At 43.7% G+C, this 15,969-nt stretch overlaps 1 protein-coding gene across 1 annotated transcript in view; it reads left to right on the top strand.

Moving 5' to 3' along the window:
* Nucleotides 1–15,969, top strand: part of Snx24 (sorting nexin 24) — a 151,605-nt gene that overhangs the window by 94,965 nt on the left and 40,671 nt on the right. The window contains exon 4 of the mRNA XM_050149301.1: nucleotides 4,742–4,846. Within this exon, the coding sequence (XP_050005258.1) occupies nucleotides 4,742–4,846 (105 nt within the window). The remainder of the gene's footprint in view (nucleotides 1–4,741; nucleotides 4,847–15,969) is intronic.

Here is a 15,969-nt window from a genome sequence, read left to right as displayed (position 1 = left end):
TATATATGTATGTATACATGCAGGATTCAGACTCCTGGGTTTACAGAATTCTGTATACTCGCTCACACATTAGCTCCACATGGACACCTAGAGGCATCTCTAGCGTAGATTCTCCCATCTCAAGAGTTGATTTCCTTTATGTTAGGAGTGTCTAAGGTTGTATGTCATAGAACTTTGACCAGTTTTCTTTTTTAAAAAAATACTTATTTATTTATTATGTTTACAATATTCTTTCTGCGTTATGCCTGAAGGCCAGAAGAGGGCACCAGACCTCATTACATATGGTTGTGAACCACCACGTGGTTGCTGGGAATTGAACTGAGGACCTTTGGAAGAGCAGGCAATGCTCTTAACCTCTGAGCCATCTCTCCAGCCCCTGACCGGTTTTCTTAAGCAAGTAAGAGATCTATTGTTGTTATCCTCAGGAAACCTAAAGTCAGGCACCCCAGGGGATGGAGCTGGCCTCAGTATCCGCCATGCAAACATGACTTGAGTTTCTGATTATAATAGAGCTGCGGCCACTCCAGGCTTCACTTCATACTTCTGGCAGAAACAAGTTCTGCTGTCTTTCTGGGAAAACAGAAGTTCCACCCAGTAGAGTTGTGCTACGTTGTAACAAGTCTCAATTGTGTCGCATGACCAGGTGATGATAAGGGAACTTAGGAAATCACGATTTTCCATATTAACATGTTGAACTCTGAATGACATTTCCCCCTGTTCACGGGGTATTAAATAGAGCTGACAGTGGTTGTAAGCGCAAAACAGTGGTGACAGTCACAGATGGGATTCTTTTGTTCCTCCGTGGGCGCGACCAGGCTCCTGTTGCTTTACCATTTCCAGCCGCACAGCTTGTGCCTGGTGGATGAAGGTGTCTGGTTTGGCTCCACCCATTGTACAGGCCATTTACATAAAGGGTGGACGAATGAAAAGAAGGAAAGATTCCCTTCCTCTGTGCCTTTTGAGAGCCCTTCTTGGACTGGATTGACACATCCTCTTCTTTCTTCCCTGTGACCTGGATGCAGTCACATTCTTATTTTTTTTTATATTACTTTATTTATTTTTTTTTTATTTTTGGTTTTTCGAGACAGGGTTTCTCTGTATAGCTTTAGTGCCTGTCCTGAACTCTCGCTTGTAGACCAGGCTGGCCTCGAACTCACAGGTTGAGATATCCGGCTTCATGAACTGAGCCCCTAATGGATTCTTGGACTTTCTATTGATGAACAGCGGTTGTTGGTTTGGCTGGCTCACAGCCGTATTCATTCTGTCAGTTCTAGAGAAGTCTAAGACAGTCACCTGAAGGTCTGCCCTAGCGCCATGATGATCTGACCTACTTGTGCACTCCTAGCCTGCCACACCTGCCCACATCCACTACCAGCACACACAGTCAAGGCCATCATCTCTTGCCTCACTTTCTTCAGCCACTTTGAACTAGCCTGTTAGCTCCACCTCTCTCCCCCATGCTGTCTTTCTTGTTCAATGAACCCAGCATGTTCCCTCCAAAGTAGAGGTTAGATCGTGGCATGAATTGTTGATTCATCAATTTACCTCTCGTTTAAAATAATATCCAAATTCTGGCCATGCCCCACAGGGCCCTGAAGTGTATAGTGTTGCCACCTGTGAGAGTCCTTCTCTCCTTGCTGGCTTGGAGCACCAAAGGCCTGGCTCTCCCTTTCTGTTGATGTCTCTGCCGTAATAATGTTCCTTGGGTCGCTCATCTGGCTTCCTTCAAACAGAATTCAGTTCATGCCTCAGACACTGCCACCTCACACAGGCCTTCTCCTTGCCACCCCATCCTACCCCCGATTTTAATGCAATCACTTTCATCCACTCAATTAACTTGTTTTCTGTTGTTGTGCGGTGCTGGCTAGTTTCAATGTCAACTGGACAGAATCTAGGGTCGTCTGTGAGGAAGGAATCTTAATTGAGTAAATACCTTCATGTATTGTTAAGTCTGTAGGGCTTTTTTTTTTTGATTGATTGATGTGGAAGGGTCCATCTTACTGTGGGCAGTACTGTCCTTGGCAGGTGGTTCTGGATGGGGTAAGAGAGTAGGGTGAGAAATCCATGGGAAGCAAGCCAATAAGCAGCAGTCTTTCATGGCCTGCGCTGGTTCCTGTCCTGACTTCCCTGGATGATGAAATAAAGCCTTCCCTTCTCTAGGCACTTTTGGTCAAGGTGTTTGTCTATTATTGTCAGAGCCAAATGATTGAGAAGTGATAAAATTCTTTCCTCTAACTGGCAGGAGAATAATATGCTTGAACAAATCCTAAATCCTCTAGTGTCCCCATGCTGTCTTCTTTTTGGAACCAGACTTCTCTGGGTGTTACAGTTTATGGCATGAGTGACCCTGGCAGGTCTCACTGGGGGTGGGAGACTGTGGCTGGTAAGGGACAGACAGTTACGCCATATAGAGAGAGCCTGGGTATGGGGAGTTTATTTAATGGGTATTGGGAGAGTATAAGAGTAGGGAGGTATGGGGAAAAGAGAGAAATAGAGTGACAGAGAGAGGGGGGAATAGGAGAGAGAAGAAGGGAAGGGAAAGACAGAAAGCTGTCACTTCAGAAGAACAATGGGGAGGGAGGGAGGGAGGAAGAGAGAAGAGAGAGGGGGGGAGGAGAGGAGAGGAGGAGAGGACAGGACAGGACAGGACAGGATAGGAGAGAGCAGAGACCAGCTTGCCTGGGCAGGAAGGGGGACATTGGGAGTGGGTGGAACTTGTGTCTCAAAGGGACAAGGTACTGACAGGGAAGGCCAGCAAAATTATAACACTGGGAATCTCCCATGACCTCAGGCTCCAGCAGGCTTATAGTTCTCCAGGTAGCTGTGCCCAGGAGACTGTGTAATTCTGTTCCTATTAGTTCCATTGCTAAGAAAGTGTAGATTGGGGCTTGCAAATCACTTGTATCTGCATAGAGGGAGGAGGCAAACATGGGCTCAGCCATTGAAGGGCTGCTGTTGGAAATTCTCCTTTCTCATAGTGTCCATAAGGTTCAGCCTAGAGTGGTCACCGGTGAAAATTTTCTTAAATGCGGAAAGAAGTTTTATTGTGTTTTTGGCTACACAAGTTTAATCATGCATTTGGCTATATAGGTTCAGTTGTGTGTTTTCTCATGAATGAATAAATATTCTTTCTCTGTGTGTTTTGCAAAGGGGCCATGTTAGTAAGTCTTCAAGATTTCATTAGGACGGTAGGCTTATCCACTTATAGAGGTTACTTCGGGCATTGTTCTATAAGTTTAGTAGCATAAAGCTTCATGGGTTTATTCTCTCATGCTACCTAAGGTTTCAAAGTCCAAAATCAATAACCAGGCTAAAACTGAGTTGGCCAACAGAACTGCAACTCTTTTAGAGGCCCCAGGTAGTAGGTCCATTAAAGTTTCTAGAAGTCCTGAGTAGATACATCCAAGCTTCTAAAGGTCCTGCACTGACTTTTTTTTTTAGCTTCTGGGGGTTGTTGAGGCCATCATTAAAAGATAGCCACATACTTAGGATTGTTTTTACTTTTATATCCTGGTGATTAAACCCAATGGACTGTACATGCTAAACAAATGCCAAGCTACATTTCTGCCGTGACACAGAATCTTTATTTGTAGACCAGGGTACCCTCTGCATTGTGATCCTCCTGCCTTCGCCTCCTTAGTGCTGGTAGTATAGGTGTGCACCACCATCCCTTGTACTTCGTAACCTCTGCCCTCTTGTAAGGGCCTCATGGTTGCATTGAACCTGCCCAGATAATCCAGGACATTTACCCTGTTATTAAATCAATAATTTTACCAAACTGGAAAAAATTCCGCTTTGCTGTATGTGTAAAAACTCCAGGTTTAGGGCTTAGCCCTTCTTGGCAATAGATGGTACTTTACAGACCAGAGCTGCTTTGACTTAACTTTGAATAGCTTTTTTTGAAAACTACGTTTTTATTTGATTTTATTGGTTTGGGTGTTTTGCTTGCATGTGTGTCTGTGTACACTTCTGTGACTGGTGCCTGACGAGTTCAGAGGATGATGTCCAGACCCCTGGAATTGGAGTTACAGATGGTTGTGAGCCACTGTGTGGGTGCAGGGAATCGAACACTGGTCCCCCAAAAGAGCAGCCAGTGGTCTTAAAACTGAGCCATCTCTCCAACCCAGAATGTATTTTTTAATGTTGTTACCAAAAAGGACTGCCTGAATATTCTAACTCAAAACTGCCCCTCAGTGTGCACAAGGAGAGCTTGTAGGTCTCTTCTGGATTGTTGGAAGGATTAGCCTTTATCTATATTTTCAAATTCACTTCATTTCAGAAATTTCTAGAACCCCTCCTGAGTGTTGTGCTCCAGTTAATGTGACATTTCTGGGGACAGTGATAAGAAATGTCCATATTTTGTTCTGTTTTCTAATGTGAAAATCATATGTGGAAGAACTTTCTCTTTAGTTAGAGAACAAGATTAAAAGCTTGTGTTAATATTGCTATGAAATAAATTGGTATTTAAAACTATATGTCTTACTTTGCTTTCCTTTTAGTTCAAGTACTAGATTTCAGTGTTTCAGAAAAAACTCACTGAAGTCTGAAATACTCACCATAACGATTATCAGACATAAACCCCATTGTTCTGAAGCCTGAACAATCAGACTGCCTAAGGAAGAAATGCTTGAAAAACTTCTCGGCATATTTTAGTGAAGGTTTATTTTGCTTAGTTGGCTTTTCTTTCTCCCAAATTATTTTATTATAATTAACAGACATCTTTTCTCTTCTGTCTTGGAAGCTTAAGAAATGTATAAAGACTCCAGAAATCCCTTCTAAACACGTCAGGAACTGGGTCCCCAAAGTCCTGGAACAACGGCGGCAAGGCCTGGAGACATATTTGCAGGTAAGAGATGTTCCGTGTAACAGAGCCTACATCATTGTCTCACTAATGTAAGAATGTGACACCAAATACTGACCAGCAGCCGGAGATTCCGAGATGCAGGCTGTTTTCAGTTACAAATGTGGCTATTGTTTGGTTCATTAGCTTTTATTGGATTCTGTTTAAAGTTGCTTATGCATTGGGTAAGTTCAGATTTAGTGTCCTGGGAAGAATGCTATTGAAATGATCTGTGCATCTTTAAATTCAGCTCTACAGATTACTTTGTGTTTCAGATGCAATGATTCTGTTTTCTCAGCCCTTGGTTTTAGATGTTCAGGTACTAGTTGGAGTCCTGAGAGAGAGAAAATAAATCTTCAGTGGGACAGGCCAAGATATGTGTAAAACCCCACCAAGCCTGTATAGAAATTGCCCCTGAGAAAGTGTCAGCTTTTCTGAGAATCAGAATATATGTCTAGAGCAGTGGTTCTCAACCTGTGGGGCGCGACCCCTTGGGGGTTGAATGACCCTTGCACAGAGGTCTTGTAAGACCATCAGAAAACACAGATATTTACGTTATGATTCATAATAGTAGCAAATACAGTTAAAAAGTAGTAACGAAAATAATCTTATTGTTGGGCTGAATTAAAGTGTCGCAGCATTAGGAAGGTTGTGAACCACTGGTCTAGACGGAGTGCAAGAGGAAGTTCTCTACTTTCTCCTTGAAGGACAAGCAGAACTGGGTGAGATAGATGAAGGCCTCCTACACAAGTGACAGAGAAGGCAAAGGAGAGAATAAGGCGCTGTCTGTTGTGGTAAAAATAAAACCCTCAGCGGGTCCCAGGCAGGGAGCTGCGCAGCAGGTGAGAGACAGAGACACACCATGCAGAGATAGTGGGTATTTATTTAGTGGGTTATGGAAGGGAAAGGGAATGGGGAAGGGGAGAAGGGAAAAGAGCAGAGAGAGAGAAAGAAAGAAAAACAGAGAGAGGAGGGAAGGGGAGATGGTGGGGGAGAAGGGAGAAAGACAGAAGCTGCCTCTTTGGGAGAGAGATGGAAAGGAAGGAACTCAGGCTGGAAGCAGAAGGAAGATCTGCCTGCCTTAGCGGACTGGGGAGGGAGTGGGTGGAGCTTGTCTGTTAAAGGGACAGGACAGACCATTACACTGTCCACTTACCTGAATGTTACCAAAGCCTCTGAAGTCTCAGGTGACTATTCCATGGTGTCCCCAATAGATGGGCAGCACAGGTACCAAATTAGACCCAAATAGTCAGACATGTACTACATTTGGTCCCATGTGAGAAGTGATATATGGAGGTGAGCATAGTTTGGTGAGGAAAGGAATCCTGCCTCAAAAAAGAAGGATGCAAATATGATGTTGGACATATCTATAATCAATCCCAGAGCACTTTGGGATGCAGAGATGTGTTGAGGTAGACCTATAATTCCAGTGCGTTGGGATGCAGGTGTGGTGAGGAAAACCTATAATCCCAGCACTTTGGGATGCAGATGTGTTAAGGTAGACCTATAATCCCAGCACTTTGGGCTGCAAATGTGTTGAGGAAAACGTATAATCCCAACACTTCGGAGGCTTGGGCAAGAGAACCAGAAATTTAAGGTCAGCCTGACCCCATCTCCAAAAAGCAACACAAGACAGAAGAGTCAGACTTCTTGTAAGAGTTAAGAAGACTGATCCTTCTAAGATGATCGTATTAGAGAAATGGGTAGCATAGCCGTGTTCTTTCTGCATTGTCCTTGTGGTCCAGGGTGGACCTTGCATAGGAGAGAAGCTCCTATCACTCCCACATCAGTCAAGCTTGTGTGCTGTCCCCATACAGAGCTCTGATGGATGGCTGGGTCTGAGTCACTGGTGGCTGATACCCAGGGATAAAGAGGAGAACATCTCAGTAGAGGAAGACGCCAGGTGTCAGTTCCCAACCTTCTCTTGTGTTGTCATCTTTACCCTGTCCAAGGAGGACACACAGGGCAGAAGAGATGGGGACTGAGGAGGAGGATGCTTATGGGTTTTCCTCTTGGGCTTTGTGGCTTGGAGGAAGGATTCTCCACTGTGTCTCTGGGAGTGAGAGTCTAAATTTAGGCAAGTGGAATCACAAATTGCACGAGTGTGTGTGGCCTTCTCTGAGATTCTTTGGTAGAGTGATCAGGATTCCATAGCTTCGGGCAACACTTGAGAGCAAATGGCAAATCAAAAACCAAGCGAACGCGACCTAAGAAATTGTCTGCAAAGGGTAGAAGGCATGCTCTCTGTAATTAGACGGGATAGGTAAACAAAGCACTTTCATTTGCAGGGCCAGATTTTCCACAGATATTGTATATCTTCAGGCTTTAGCCCTGAAGAGAGCTTTAGCCCCCTTTCACCTCCCCCCCCCCATTGCATTTGACACATGACTTCCATTACTCCTCAGTGTAAACATTTTAAGTTGTTTGTGCTCCGTATGTAAATATGTGGAGAAAATCATCTGGCACAGGAGGGAGCTTACAATGGTGCCCAAATTGAGCTTAGAATTTTCTATTCTCAGAAATGGGCCTTGAAAGATGTGGTTGAGGGCTGAGCGTGCTTGCTTCCTGCTGTGTGTTTCTAATTCACGTTGGTGTCGCTCAGTGACTTTTGAAAACCCAGAGAACTTCATTGTGAGCCTTTTCTTCTCCCTTGGACAGTGGGCGCTAGGCGGAGGTTGTTGTAAGGTCCAGAAGTGAAGGGCAAAACCCTGGCTGTGGACAACTCTTGCTTTTTAGGTCTCGATGAGGTAGACAGCATTGCCATTTCTTCCACTGCCCACCTAACTCCAAGGACAATCCCATTCACCCTCAGGACCAGGCTCAACCCCAGGGAGTAGCTGCCACCAGCCTGTCTTGTCAGACACCTGCAAGTCAGCTCAGCCTGCGCTGTAGGGTATGACACTGACCTGGCCCAAGCCATGCTCCCAAGGTCACAGAGGCCTAGACTCCCCATGCCAGCTCATTTGCTGCCTGTCAGAGACAGTCTGTTTCTTGACAAGGTCAGGGCAAATGACCCTACTTTTCTGGAGGGCAGCTGGTCACCTGTGACTGCAGCCCAATACCTTACCTGTGGTGGCCCACACTGCTGTTTTCCTTAGACACGGGGAGACTGAGATCGGAGAGCCTCTAAAGCCTGTGTCACCTTCCCAAGTACATATGTTAAAGGGCTGGGGGTAGAATTTTATTTTCCCATTGCCCAGTATGGGCTCTTCTTGTTATACACTGGTGATTTTTCTAAGTTAGGAAAAAATTTTCACCCTTGTTAGTTTTATATTTCATGTAATAGTAGGTCCAAGGAAAGACTTTATAGTGATCAATATTACAGTTGATCAGAATGATTCTTCCCTGATTGGTTGATTAAATAGTTGATTGGTGAGTAAATGTTGGGGTTTTTTCCAATTGTATGTGTGTGTGTGTGTGTGTGTGTGTGTGTGTGTGTGTGCAGGCACGCACACTCACTCACTTATCTGTATGTGTACCACATGTGTGCAGGAGCCCATAGAGACCAGAAGACAGTACTGGTGCCCTGAAACTGGAGTTGCAGGTGGTTGTGAGTGGTCATGTGGGTATTGAGTACCAATCCCAGGTCCTCTGTAAGCTCAGTAAGTGCTTTAACCACCGAGGCATCTCAATAGCACCATGATTTTTAAGGCTTTTAACTTAAATATTCAAAATCCTAGCAAATAATGCTTCCATTTTCTGTGTTGTCATCTGGCTCAGTGGGGAGTTGTTTGTTTGCTGTGTTTTGTTTGAAACAGCCTGGCTGGCCCATGCCAGTGTTGAACTCCTGGGTGCAAACCAGTTTTTTACCTCAGCCTGAGAACAGCTTATGGGACATCCTCAGAGTTAGAAAATAACTTTAAAGAAGAAAGATAAACTCACCCATTTTCAAAATTAAGTTTGTTCTAAGATGTTAATCAAAAGAAGCAAAACCTTTCTTAATGTCTGTATTTTTCACATTCTTTTCTGTTCTTTGGTCACTAATACTTTGAAAACAAGAGTCAAAGAAAGCCTGCACTTGGGTTTGGTTTAGCTGCTCTTTTGTTCAGAAGTGAATGACGTACTAATCTGTCAACTATAATTTAGAAATAGCATCAGTATTAATGAAATAATGTAGTGTATTTAAAGCTACAGAGACATTGACTAGCTACCTGGCACCTTTGTAACTGGAGGTGTCTTTAAAACCTTTTACAGTGTGTTTGAAAAAGCCAGCTTGCGTCAGGCATGACAGCCTGTGTCTGTTGTTACATCTATGCAGGAGGCTGACACAGGAGCATCACTTAAACCTAGGAGTTCAACATCAGCCCGGGGAACATAGCAAGAACCAGGAGAGAAGGGGAGAGAAGAGGGGCAAAACGAGAGAGGGGGAGGATGGAAGCCACTCTGTCTTCAGATAGGAGTGTCACATCTTCACGGGGGGGGGGGGGGTGAAGTAAGCATAGCAAATAAAAGTGTCACGAAAGGCTGGCATGGTGGCCATAATCACGGCACTCTGGCTGGGAAACGTGGGTTTGGGTGGCTGCTGACGTTTCAGCGTTATTATGGGAAGCCACAGAGTTCATTCCTCAGATCCTAACAATTTCCCCCCTTCCCTGATCCTTTCCTAATCTTATGCTTGTTTTCTAGACATGTACTGTTTTCAGTAGAATTAAGTTGGAAGAATAAGAAAAGATATATTCCCAACTTCTTGGAACAGGAATCTGTTGATTTTTAAAAAATTTATTATTATTATTATTAATTTATTTTAGTGTATGGGTGCTTTGCCTGCATGTATGTCTATACATCACTTTTGTGCCTGGTGCCCTCAGAGGCCAGTAGAGGGCATCAGATCCCCTGGGACTGTAGTTACATACAGATAGTTGTGAGCTACCCTGCATGTGCTGAGAATTGAACCTGGGTCCTCTGGAAGAGAGGTCAGTGCTCTTAACCACTGAGCCATTTCTCCAGCCGTATTTATTTTTGCGTATGTGTGTGGGTGAGGGCACATGCTTGCCACAGCCCACATGTAGAAGTGAAAGAGGGCCTTGGGCATCGGTCCTTGCTTCCAGTCCTGTTTGAGGCAGGCTTCTCTTGACTGCTGCGCAGAAGACTTGCAGCTGGCTGCTCACCGGAACTTCCCTGGGATCCTGCTGTTTCTGCCTCCATACTGTAGAAGTGCTGGGTTGCAGAAATGCACCACTGCCCAGCTTTTACACGGGCTCCAGAAATCCACGTCAGGTGTCATGCTTGTATAGCAAGTGCGTTTACTCACTGAGCCTTCTTCCCAGCTGTGTTTTTGTTGTTGTTTTTTAAGAAAATGGCCCCCTGCTATGGGAAGTCCTTCTGTCTATGTTTTGCTTTGATTGGTTAATGAATAAGGCTGTTTCTGTCAATGACTTAGCAAAATAGGGCAAGTAGGGAGTTTCAAGCAGATAGAGGAGGAGAGAGTTGGCGGAGTGAGCCCCATGTAGCAGCCTGTAGGAGACAGACACTTCTGCTGGAGCCCACAGGAACCTTGCCTGTAAGCCACAGCCACGTGGCAATACACAGATTAATAGAAATGGATTAATTTAAGATGCAAGAGTTTGCCAGAAATATGCTTAAGCTATTGGCTGAACAGTATTGCAAATAATATAGTTTCTGAATCAATCTGGTCTGGGCAGCCAGGAGCAAACTAACAGCTTCCTCCAATAGCCCCCAAAGGGAGTGGCACTATGAAGAGGTATGGCCTTGTTGGAGGAAGCGTGCCACTGTGGAGGCGGGCTTTGAGGTTTCATGAGATAGTTTACTTCCTGTTGCCTTTGGATCAAGATGTAGAATTCTCCAGCACCATGTTTGTCTGCATACCCGCCATTCTCCCAGCCGCTATGTTCTCTGCTATCCATGATAATGGACTAAACCTCTGAAACTGTAAGCTGCCATCTCCATTAAATGTTTTCCTCTTCAGGAGTTGCTGTGGTCATGGTGTGTCTCTTCACAGCAATAGAAACACTCACACCAGCCCTTCTTGGGTTTTTATTGTTTCTTTAGGTTTTTCCTACATGCTTCAAAATTGCTCATGAAATAAAAAATTTACTACCCTAGACAATTTTACGACTTTTATTTAATTAATTTTACATGTTTTAAAGTGTGTGTGTGTTTGAGTGTACTTACATATACATATGCATGCATATATACATATACATATGGAAGTTCAGAAGACGACTGTGAGAATGGTTCTCTTTCCACTATATGGGTCCTGGGGTGGGATTCTGGTTTTCAGGTGTGGCAACACATGCCTTTACTACAATTTTGAGTTGATAAAAATCATAAAATGATAGTGTGGATACATTGGTTTAAACAGAGAATTTTGTTTCGTTTCTGAGATGGTCTCATTGGGTAGTGTTGGCTGGAATACACTACGTAGACCAGGCTGGTCTGAAATTCACTCTGGAATGCTGGAGTGTGTGCAAGCATGTACAGACATGTACAAACATACAAATATGCCCTGACCACTTCCTCCACACAAGACTGCTTCTGTGGATTCACTTCCCATAAACCACTCACAAACTTAACATTTGGCTTTTGATTGACCAGAAATACCTATTTTATGACCGGGGGACATTTTAGGTATATAGTTTCACCTTTTCCTGTTTTTTTTAAAAGTAGTGCTAGCAATGAGAGTTCTTCTAGGGACCTTTTCTCTGAGTCTTGTATTGTATCCTAAGTTTTATGTGTTTAAAACATTCTGAGAATGGCAGAGTAAGCCCAAGAGAGCTGAGAATAACCAATTAGATCTCACTGAACTGTGATTGGTTCTATGATGAGCTACTTCCCTGGCAGGGGCTCCTATATTCATCTTGGCAAAATGGTGAACAGCTCTGTACCTAAGTTGCAAGGATTTTGAGTATTCAACGTTTCAAAGGCCGGGAAGAGGTTCCAATTTAAGGCTTAGAATCATGATTATTTTGAAGTTAGTGTTAACTTTTTCATGGAATTTTCTCATTATCATCAATCTGAGAACCATAGCTACCCACCGTAGTTAAAAAAAAAAATTTCCTATAGAAAATGTTTTTATGTGCATCTCGCTCTTGTCATCTAATGCTGGCTGAGGATTAGTTGAATTTTTTTTTCTTTTTTACTCCATGCCTGACAAGGTAAAGGCATTGGTAAGCTGAGTGGAGTCTGCTTATGGTAGGGGAGCCCTGGGCCAGCACTGTCACTACCCAAACCTTCACAGCTCCCCGTCTTAGAATGTTCGCTTTCATTCATGGACCAAGCAGTGATTTATAATAGATCCAGTTCTTACCAAGGATTTCATTTCAACTGATAATGAAGTAGAGAATAAGGTCCTATCAACAGCGAGAAGCCCGTTGCCACCCAAGCGTAGGCACCTAAGTTTGAATCCCAGAACCCACATAAAAAAGTCGACAGAGAAAACTGACTCCACAAGGCTACCCTCGCTTCCTTATACAGACTGTGGCACACAAGCCCTCCGCTAGCCCCACATCACACTACAAAAAAACAAAACAAACAAACAAACAAAAAACCCTCATATGTTACAGGAAAGGGTATTGTTGGTAGAAGAGGAAGCTATAGATGAACTTCATAAAACCACCTTAGAAGCCTGTGAAGTAGCGGTGCCTATGACGATCCTGCTTTTAACACCAGATTAAACCGCTCTTTGTTCTGGTTAGCATGGTGAACACTGTGTTAAATAATATTAATGGCTGGGATTGTCAGTACTTAACAGTGCCTTCCTTGTACAAGTGATTTTATTGATCAATACCGACTCAATGAAACCGGGCAGATTATTTTTACTGATTTTATCGAAACCTTGACCAAGTTTGTTAGCGCACCACCTATCTTTAAACAGATCCAGATGACGATGTAGATTAAGAAAAGCAAACCGCCATCCATCTCTTTTTGATCTGTTAATAACTTAAATCCATCATTGCTAGCGAGTGTTTTCAGATTCCGGTGTGTATTCATGTTTCTGTTGGGTCTGGGAAGACTCTTGTAACCTTGTTTCCATGGGTGGCTTTTCAGAGAGCTGTGCACTAACCACTCATCCGGAATTTATCAGATAAGCATGGCGGCGTAATTGGAGGGATGGCGGGCAAACTGGGGATGGGGAAAGGAAACCGTCCTGCAGAATTGCTTTTTAATTTCATCGAGGTAGGAGATCGCCAGGCAGACCTGTGGATTCTTAAATTTTATGGTGGTTCTGTTAGGCTAGAGCTAGACAATATGAAGTCTAGGCCCATCTTCTTTCAGCTGCATTGGTTCTCATATTTGAAATGCTTGCATTTTATGAGCCACAGGGAACCGTGGTGCTTAATTTCATACACTGATTTCCATTAATTTCAAAATGATACACATGCATTTAAGATCATTTTTTTGGTTTGTAGCAGTGGTTAAATTTTGTAAAACTAACCATGTGTATTATTTTTAAAGAGACAAATTATATACAACCTTCCAATTAGACCTTTATTCATTGCATGATTGCATGCATGCATGTATGAACTGCTTAGTACTGAACCCAGGTTCACACATACCAGGCACTGAACTACACCTTTAGCTCTGAAGAATTTTAAAATCTTTGGATGATGCATTCTTGCCCACTTTGGCTAGACAAGCCTGGTGCAGCCCAGCCTACAGAACTGTGGACAAAGAACCTTCAGAGGTAGAGACCAGTGGAGGGGCAATTTGAAAAGCTTTGGGAATCTCAATGTTTATGATCTCTTGGAGGGATTTATGTGGTCGTAGAGGATGGAGGCTAAAATAAAGTCAAGTGAGTTGCAGCCCTAGAGTACCTGGGACTCGAAACTTAAAGCTTGGGGGGTTTTGAGCCTATGAATTGTCTCATGTTAGCCATCAGTCTGCTAAATGTGTACTAGGTTGTTTGTTTGTTTCGTTGGTTGGTTGGGTTTTTTTTTTCCCCCTCGAGAGAAAAGCTTTGGTGCGTGTCCTGGAACTAGTTCTTGTAGACCAGACTGGCTTCAAACTCACAGAGATTCACCTGCCTCTGCCTCGTGAGTGCTGGGATTAAAGGCCACCACCACCTGGCTTGTATACTGTTTTATTTATTTTATTTTATTTTTTGGGGGGTTTCAAATTTTGGGAATCTGATTTCAAGAAATTTATTTTAGGCATACTTAAGCATAGCACAATTTGGTTAAAAATTTCCTGGTGATAATTAACTCAATCCTGTGTGCAAGGTAAAGCATACATAAATAACCTTGAAGAACAAAGTAAGCTAAATAAAGATCCCATGTGGACCACATTGAAACTTTTTTTAATTAATTAATTTATTTATTTATTNAAGATTTCTGTCTCTTCCCCGCCACTGCCTCCCATTTCCCTCCCCCTCCCCCAAAAAAGTCCCCCTCCCTCGTCAGCCCAAAGATCAATCAGGGTCCCTGCCCTGTGGGAAGTCCAAGGACCACCCACCTCCATCCAGGTCTAGTAAGGTGAGCATCCAAACTGCCTAGACTCCCACAAAGCCAGTACGTACAGTAGGATCAAAAATCCATTGCCATTGTTCTTGAGGTCTCAGTAGTCCTCATTGTCCACTATGTTCAGCGAGTCCGGTTTTATCCCAGGCTTTTTCAGACCCAGGCCAGCTGGCCTTGGTGAGTTCCCAATAGAAGACTTCCTCAGTAGTAACATGTTGAGGTTCCACATCCTAACCAGAGCTCTGTACTGGAAGGATAAATATTTGAGGTTCAGTTCTCTGGACTGTTTCTGGTCATGGGAATGTTCTGGCTGCGTGGTGTTGCTACATAGAGGGCTGGTGGGGTCACTTTCCACAGTGGCATGTGGAAAGCCCACTCTAAGCCCCTTCTCAGCACAGGTAGTTAGTGATGTCCCTACACGTACCTGAGGAAGGCATGTGCATGGGCTTTCTTTATATACAGGTGTCTGTTAGAAAGCAGATGGCTTTTCTAGAGAAGCCCACTGCCCTGGGTGAACATTGTCTCTCTGTGAGTGTTGGATCTTTACAGTGCTTTTGGGTTGTGATTTCTCATTGCTGCGGTTGACCATTCAGTGAAGATTTTAGGAAGCTGGATATGCACCCAGGAGCTTCCGTGGGTTAGCATTTTGTCAGGTTGGTGCGATGGAATCATGTTTTTTTTTTTTTAAGATTTTTAATTTTTACCTTTAATTGTGTGTTTATACATGTGCATCTGCCTGTAGGTTTAGGCATATGCGCATGCCTGAGGCCAGAGGAGGGTGTTGGGGACTGTCTTGGTTCGTATTGCTGTTTGATTTAGTTTTAGTTTTTTGTCAGTTTGACACAAGCCATGATCATCTGGGAAGAGGAACCTCAGCTGAGAAAATGTCTCCATCAGACTGGCCTATGAGCAAGCCTGGGGGGGTTTTCTTGACGGATGGTTGATGTGGAAGGAACCAGCCCACTGTGGGTGGTGCCATCCCTGGGCCTTTGATCCTAGCAGGTGTAAGAGAACAAACTGAGTAAGCCGTGTAAGCAATGTTCCTCCATGGCTTCTGCTTCAGTTCCTGTTTTCAGGTCCTTTCTCTGACTTCCTTTAATGCTGAATTCCAGCTGCACGCTGAAGTCAGCTAAGTCCACCTTTCCCTCCCTGGGTTGCTTTGTAGTGATGGTTTTTCACAGTGAGATAAACCCTCACTGAGCCAGGAACTGGAGTTACAGGCAGTCATGAGTTGTCCAGCTTGGGTGTTGTAAATGGACTTGGGCCTGTACAAGAACAGGACTGTTGTTGACCACGGAGCCACCTCCTCAGCTCTGCGACCATGTGTTCTAAAGAATGAGGTCTTGTGGTGAGGTTGTTTTTAGCTTGATGATTACAGCTCAAGCAAAGAACCCAACTTACTCCATCCTTCACAGACACAGATTCTTACACACGTATACATTTCAATAACACACATTTTGTTGTTTTTCTGACTATGTAGATTTTAAATATATGTTCATATTTGAAAGCTACAAAAACAAAAAAACACGAATAACTTTCTGTAGCTATTTTTCTTAGTCCAGTGTTTTTGCACCAGGAGCAGGGTTTGCCTTACAGGAATGTGTAGTGATACTTTTCATTTTTAGAGCTGGGAATGGGTGGTTCCCGCATCTAACAGGGAGAAGGGTGTACCCTATGGTGCACAGCAGAGCCCCACAAAAACAGATATTTGGT

This window comes from Alexandromys fortis, unplaced genomic scaffold, assembly GCF_014885135.2.
Source record: "Alexandromys fortis isolate MF-2015 unplaced genomic scaffold, M_Fortis_MF-2015_v1.1 scaffold_60, whole genome shotgun sequence".
Lineage (NCBI taxonomy): Eukaryota > Metazoa > Chordata > Mammalia > Rodentia > Cricetidae > Alexandromys > Alexandromys fortis.
Note: the sequence above shows the minus strand (reverse complement) of the source record. Positions and strands in the feature narration are given on the sequence as shown.